General features: G+C 37.3%; 1 protein-coding gene across 1 annotated transcript in view; it reads right to left on the minus strand.

The window, feature by feature from the left end:
• The window catches only part of LOC107714274 (leukocyte tyrosine kinase receptor-like), a gene marked incomplete at its 5' end in the record, with an annotated part of 255294 nt that overhangs the window by 35771 nt on the left and 211596 nt on the right, over window positions 1-7927 (minus strand). The window contains one exon of the mRNA XM_016520089.1: window positions 5283-5402. Coding sequence (XP_016375575.1) covers window positions 5283-5402 — 120 coding nt within the window. The remainder of the gene's footprint in view (window positions 1-5282; window positions 5403-7927) is intronic.

Below are 7927 nucleotides of genomic sequence, written 5' to 3' on the forward strand. Positions count from 1 at the left end.
AGGGAACGAGACGCTGCGTCTCATTGCCATGCTTCGGGCGTCATACCTGTGTCTCCTCAGACAAAAAAGAGGATGACATATTCCACAGGTGCTCCTTTTATAGTCGCAGTCGCTCATTTGCTTACGTCATGGGCTTCCGCCTGCCAATGTCAAGTTCATTGTCGTTTTTTCATTCATGCTTCAGACACCGGTCACGCTGGAGGCGTTCCCCTAGCGCCCTCTAGAGGACGCAGCGTCTCGTTCCCTATTGTGTGACAGCACACAAATTAAAGAACACAGACGCAGCCAGCTCATTTATATAATGACCAACGCAATCGCAAACAAGCAGAGACTATGATAATCTGGTGCGGGTAATCTACTAACAATACAGGCGCAAAATGGGTTAAGACATGCTTTTTAGGGGTGTTAAATAATAGTGCAAATATCAGGAAACTGATTACCGCAAACCTTAGTAAGTCACCTTGCATGATTCATTTTAATACTCTCCTCTCGGAAATTTCAGTTCAAAAAGGCAAACTCCTACAAATGCATATGCAATAAGGTCAGCCACATAAATAACTGTCCACATTTTTTAATCGCAATTTTTTTTCACTGCTTGTCTTTGGTAAATCCTGTGCTGGTGCAAGCTGTTAGTAAATCTGGCCCTAAATGTAATATCAAATAACAAAATCACAATCAAATACTTTACATGTGCTTCAGTATGTGAGTCAACACGTCAAAATAAGTGTACTTTTTTTAGTTTTTAAATATGACAAAAGACTATGGAAATTTGATGTTATTACAAAGTGCATTTTGTACTCAAGTGTGTACAGAAAAAGTCATGAAAGTGTATATTTAAGTATGCTTAGATGGCTTTTCATTTCATTAATATAATCTGTAAGTAAAGTTTTTAAAAAGATCTACTTTTAAGATTTGAAGTATACACTTGAAGTGTACATTCAATAAAAATATTTTTCACTTCTCTTTCACAAGGGTAGATTGGAGGTTGGAACCAATCAAAGGGCAACCAATCCTGTTTTGATATTAATTACCAGAACAGAGTGGGATCAAGGTGAGAAATACAAAGTCTCTTAGGTGTAAAAATATCAGACCTCTTTCCATGCAGTGATGTTATTCTAGTCAAGTCTGCAAATAAAACATCCGGATAAAAGTTTATTTCCTTGCCAGGAACCTACAGAGATCTGTAATTAGATCTGGGGATAAAGGAAGGTTTGAGTTGTAAGAGAGGTTTGCACCAGAAAATATCACCAATTATGGTCTTATACAATTTCCTTTTATTAGAGTTCTTGAAGGTTTGATTGGTGGAAATGGCTGAGTCATTGGAAGCATCGGAGCGGCGTGCATTATGAGGTTAGCGGCCCATCTCTTTTTTCTCATCAGAAGAAGCAATCACGCAGACAAAGTCAGAGGAAGTAATCAAGGAGACAAAGGCCGAGGGAGCTGATCTGACAGAAGAACATGCTCCCTCTCTCTACAGTGCTGCAGATTTGAGTCAGCGTAAGGCAAACTCCCCCATTCAACTTTACTTGCCAAAATGAGATGCCATGGTGGCAAAGAGAGAAATCGATACTGGAGGAGGGACAGGGAGAGGGCTGGAACATAGGAGGTAAAATTAGAGATGGCAAGAGGAAAAGCGGAGACATGATAGAAAAATGCAATAGTTGCACAATTTATCAAACACATCAAAACATTTTCAAAGCTATATCAATTGACTGAATCAAGGGAAGATTGATGTGCAGCTTGATTTCCTTTTGAGTTTAAACAAAACAAACAATATAACTTCAGAAAGCTTTACTAGAGTGTGTCTGGAAGAAAATATTTGTGTTTAATTATTAACTGTCTTGAGCAGTTGTGGTTTTGAACAGCTCAGAAATGGCAGGTTAAAACTAGACATAGGTGGTAAGACCAAGATATATTATTATATATGTCTTATTGCTGGAAAGCCAACTGAAAAAAATGGTGTGTATAGAATAAATAACCACGTGGTAATGCCCAATCCAGTAAATTATACTTATTATTTATAACTTGCATTAATGAATCATAAGCCTGTAAAAACAGTTACATATTATGTAACACTATGTGACTGGATGAAGATTATGCGATTGGATGAGCCATAACTGCTGTAAAATATAGCCAGTTTAAGCACAGGCATGACTCCACATTGGTTCTGTATTTTAATTGTAGGCAACAAACAATGCCCCCTTTTAACAGGTTCTTATTTGTCTTGACTTGAATGCATTTTTTCCCCATTGCTCCATTAACCACAGCATAACAGCACCGCAAATTTTCCATCTGTTGATACTTTTCAACTGTTGCACGGTGTGTATTATCATACCACAAACTCATAACTGAAGCTGAGACACTTCACAGACACCATTACATTTGTTCATCAAAATGTTGATGAAAGTGTATTTATAATTAACAAAGTTTGGTCATAACAAGTAATACAATATATGCATAGTCCATTCAATTAATGTCTGATGTCTGACACAAAAGCTGTGTTTTCATAGTTCATGAAAAAAATATTATGAAATGTGAGTTCCACTCAACTATGACTGGATTATTAACCTCTCAATGCAATAATCATGTTTGCAAATGGTCAGTGAATTGGCCTGACTATATAATTTGGGATTGGTAAGATTATTATTATTATTACTACTATTAAAAGAAAAGTATCTTATGCTCTACAGTAAAAAAAAAAAAAAATGATGTCATGAAATATTATTTAATTTAAATTTGTAAATATTAATTTAAAATTGTAATACATTTTAATTAAGTTATTCCTTAGCAATGTTTTTTTTTTTCTTCTATAGGATTCTTTGATGAATAGAAAGTACAAAACAAAAACACATTTCTTTCTTTTTGTAAGTGTAACTTTATGTACGGTCACTTTTGATTAATTTAATGCATCTTTCATAATTAAAAGTATAAATTTCTTAAAAATAAATTAATAGACTCGAGAACCACTCTCTTCAAAAACCAACACTATTGCAACTATAAGTAACTTTGTAACTACATGTCAACTACATGTCAACTAATTCTCATTAATTTGCAACTACATGTCTACTAACTCTCAGAGTAGACTGTTAGGGTAGGTTTAGGGTTAGTAGAATGTTGACAAAGAAAGTGTTAGAAGATATTAAGCAGACAGTCTACTAATACTCTACTAACTGCTAGTTGACATGTAGTTGCAAAGTTACTTACTGTTAATAGAATGTCTAAAGTGGACTATCGAAATAAAGTGTTACCAAACTATCATCAATGAACATGAAATGTATCCTAAGTTGTAATGACTCATATACTCACCCTCACCACTACATGCAACAGTTTACAGAGCTACAAAGTTCAAGATGATAAAAACAATGAGGTGTTGGCAGGAAAAAAAGTCAAACAGTCAGTTTCATAGAAAATTCAGCACTGCATCTTCCTCCTTTTGCCTTTTCAGACTCTGCAGAGAAGAGTTGGACGGATGTTTTTCTTTTACCGTTCACAGCTGAACTACACCAGAGAACGGCCTGTGTGAATGAAGCTTGCTAATGAGTCTTGATGAATAGCATATTAGTTGCTCGTTCAGATTTATTAAGGACGAAATGGCGTGGGAGTCATTTCGCAAACACTCAAGCACACCGTATTGATAAATGGCTATGCTCCAATGAGCATGAACATAAGAGGTACACCTGTATATTCTATGAGCAAGCAGATCAGTCTTCCCAATGCTGATGACATTTGGTAGGACATTTTCAAAGGTCATGTGCTAGAAGGCTGATTTTATAAATGATTTGTGCATGTTCAATAGACAATCATGCTAATGTGAAGCAACGTTTTACAATACATCCTTTATGAGCAATTCTGATCATTTGAAAGCATTAATGTGAAATTTCGACTCTGGATATAGTATTGTGACAGAGTATGTTTTAGGCCTTATTCACATTTAATTTGATTACAGAATGGCACCTGCACAAACACATTTAAGAGACTGGAAGAATGCAATTTGAGATGAGCAGCTATGAGAAATTCACTATACTATAATAAATGTGAAGATGCAAATTATTTGTCATCAGTAGCACTTCCACTATTTAGTACAGATTATGACATGATTTCAAGCAGACCACCAACCAAACCACCTGAACTCTAAAGTCATACTGACTCAGATATGCACCAAAAGCTGTAGTGTGAAAGCACCCGTAGATTATATAACCGGCCTTTCAACAGTGTTTGATTTGAAGAAAATGGTGCGGCAATAGCCCAGTAGATGGCACACTTTCTTTTCTCTGCAGTGCACTTCCATGACAGAGAGAGAGAGAGAGAGAGGGAGAGAGACAGTATCTGAGCCTCTGTTCATAAGCATTCATCTTCTGTATCCATTAGAAGTCCAACATATTTGGTGTACTCAAGCATTTCAACAATTTCAGTATGCTCAGAAGGAATTACGTGGTCTGGACTTTGAATTAGGTGCTCTGATGTTTGCAGTGCATAACTCATAACTTGCTGTGAAAACAAAGATTCCAGAGATTTTATAAAGCATGGTGCTACCATTTTTGGAATTAGGAGTGTTGTTTAGATCTGGCATCTGTGTTGTCAAAATATGTATTTAGCATTATTTGAGAAACTGATTGGCGTGTGTTTCAACTAGCATTATCCCAATAACAATAGGCTGACACCTAGGTTATTATATTTTTGAAAAATGTTCTACTTTTTATTTATTTTTTGCTTTGTATGTTGATTTTCTATTGCAATTGTTTTGGAAAACAAATTATTATAATTAATTTACATGAACAACAGAAAAGCATTTTTTTTTTTTTATCACGTTAACATGCAGTATGTAATTGGTGCACACTTTACTCTTGTATATATTCGGTATTTCTCCACAGTGTAATTTCTCAGATTTTTCTCTCTCTCTCTCTTTATTTGATGTTTTACATGTCAATAGGGTTGCAAAGGGGTGGAAATTTTCCGGAAACTTTCCAAAAATCCCTGGAATATTAAAAAAAATCCTGGAAATTTTCCACCTTTTTGCAACCTTACATGTCAATCAGACAGCTGCCTCTTGACTTACTGGGTTGGGTAGGCGTAAGAGACTAGTTTAAAACAAACCATTGAACAATTAGTGCTCGTCTACTGTATCATTTCAATACAACAGCAAGAATAACCGTGGTCTGCACCAGACTTCAGACCTGCAATCAAATTGGGGGCACATTTCAGTCAGAACAAGCTAGATAAAAGTTAGAAATTACTCAAAAAACGACAAACAGCTCAAACACATGAAAGCAGCTAAAACTCACATTCTGTAGACGCTCCAGGCCCTCCATAGAGTGCTGTAGTGGTCTTGATGTTCTCATTGCTTGGTGTGAACAGCACTTGCGTGGGGTTTGTGGGAGCCACCGGAGGAAATTCTCCATTGGCTGAAGATGAGAGAAAAGACACAATACATTGTTGTGGTCCAGCAATACTCCTGCAGCTAGAGAAAATGTTGCAGGCATTGTTAAAACACAGTTTCTATAAGCCTATAGATAATAGCTGTATTTTAGATAATACATTTCATGACAATATTCGTTCTAAAGCTGGTAATGGTATCCATATCTTTTTTATCTTGAGAATTGTTTGAATAAATGAGACATGCACTGAAAAATGCTCAACTGTTTGCATATCTTTCAAATGTTAATGGCATGCTAATAAGGTTGCTTGCTGATGATGTAGCAGTCTCAAATGGGTGAACACTTGACCTCGAAATCTTGATATGCATTACTCAACAGGGAAAATTCCATGTCACTTAGTCACTACTTAAAAATGCAGTATTTTGGGGGGGCAGTATTTTATGGACAGGCCCTCTTGGAGCTTAAACATGCAGAATATAGAGCAGTTTGGATAAAACTGTCCAGTTCTTGAATCTGGGCTGCGGTGTTGATTGTGCAGCTATGAAGTAGTCCAGGATTGTTAAACACATAACATTGGCAAATCAATTTTCAGTTTTGGGCTGCTTTAAAGAAGATATTTTATTGGTGGCACAAGGTTCAGAAAACCTGAAAAACACATACACGTGTTGACCATGGTATAAGCAGAATTACTGAGATCATTGCATTATTGAAAATTAATGCATACTGTCATGGGTTAGGAATTCAAAGAATTCTTCAAAATCTCAGAGGGATAAAATATCTGACAGAAACAAATATTTAAGCATTTGTCTTCAAAGAGTTTCTAGACAGTTTTATTTTAATTACGAAGTATGTTATACTTGTACTTATCGTGCATAAAACACTGACTACCACAACTCCACAAAAGTAGACAACCACCACCAGTGGTGTCAAGAGTTTAGTTCATATTTCTTAATTACTATGACAAGCCACACGAGCTTCTGCATTGTTCCAATTGTCAACTCACTGTGAAGACAAATCATCCTGTTCCCCCAAACGTAGCTGCTCAGACAATACTGTGAAAAATGCTACCTCTCATGATCACCATCCCTTAATCATCGCTTTAAAAATACTCATCTACTCCCACAAAACTCCCGCACCACTCTGAGTTGGCATCATTCATCACAATCTGGACTCCCTGTTGCAAGCGCCTTCCCATGATGCACCCTGTCGAAGGTTTATTATCTGTCGTTCCATTTTAGGAATCAAGAAGGAATTTGATCTGTTAAAATCATATCTCTGAGACACCCTGCCTTGCATCTCATGCAAAAATGAGAAAAACGTTTTATCTTTCACAATTAACAGACTAAATCAAATAATTCAGTAGTTACTTAAGAAGATGTGTTTAAAAAAATACAAAAATGCATTATTTAGGTACACCTTGATAGTACTGGGTTGGAAGCCCTTTTGCCTTCGGAACTGCCTTAATTCTTTACAACGTAGATTTAACAAGGTGTTGGAAACATCCCTCAGAGATTTTGGTCCATATTGACCTGACAGCATCATGCAGGTTTTGTAGATTTGTTGGCTGAACATCCATAATGTGAATATCCCATATTACACCACATCGCAAAGGTGCTCTGCTGGACTGAGATCTGTGACTGCGAAGGAAAGTATAGTGTGCTCTTTGTCGTCATGTTCAAGAAACCAGTTTGAGATGATCTGAACTTTGTGCCATGGCCCATTATCCTGCTGGAAGTCGCCATTATAAGATGGGTAAACTGTGGTCATAAAGGGATGGACATGGTCAGCAACAATACTCAGGTAGGCTGTGGCATTTAAATATTGCTTAGTTGGTACAAAGTACTAAAAATACTCCCCACACCATTACAACACCACCAGCAGCCTGATAGGAGGCAGGATAGATCCAGGCTTGCATGTTGGTTATGCCACATTCTGACCCTACAATCCGACTGTCACAGCAGAAATCGGGTTTCATCAAGCCAGGAAACATTTTTCCAATCTGCTATTGTCCAGTTTTGCTGAGCCTGTGTGAATTGTAGCCTCAGTGTCCTGTTCTTAGCTGACAAGAGTGGCACCCAGAGTGGTGGTCTTCTGCTGTAGCCCATCTGTTACAACTACTCGATTGTAACAAGTGGTTATTTGAGTTACTGTTGCCTTTCTATCAGCTCGAACCAGTCTGACCATCCTCCTCTGTCCTCTGGCATCAACAAGGCATTTTCACCCACAGAACTGCCGCTCACTGGATATTTTCTCTTTTTCAGACCATTCTCTGTAAACCCTAGATATGGTTGCTCGTGAAAATCCTAGTAGATCAGCAGTTTGTGAAATACTCAGACCAGCACCAATAACCATGCCACATTCAAAGTAATTTAAATCAGCTTTCTTCCACCTTTCTTCTGATGCTTCAGCAGATCATCTAGACCAGGGGTAGGCAAGTTCGGTCCTAGAGAGCCGCAGTCCTGCAGAGTTCAGCTCCAACCCTAATCAAACATACCTGAACAAGCTAATCAATGTCTTCAGGATTACTAAGGCAGATCGCAGGTGAGTTTTTT

Source organism: Sinocyclocheilus rhinocerous, unplaced genomic scaffold, assembly GCF_001515625.1.
Source record: "Sinocyclocheilus rhinocerous isolate Xijiao unplaced genomic scaffold, SAMN03320098_v1.1 scaffold3254, whole genome shotgun sequence".
Lineage (NCBI taxonomy): Eukaryota > Metazoa > Chordata > Actinopteri > Cypriniformes > Cyprinidae > Sinocyclocheilus > Sinocyclocheilus rhinocerous.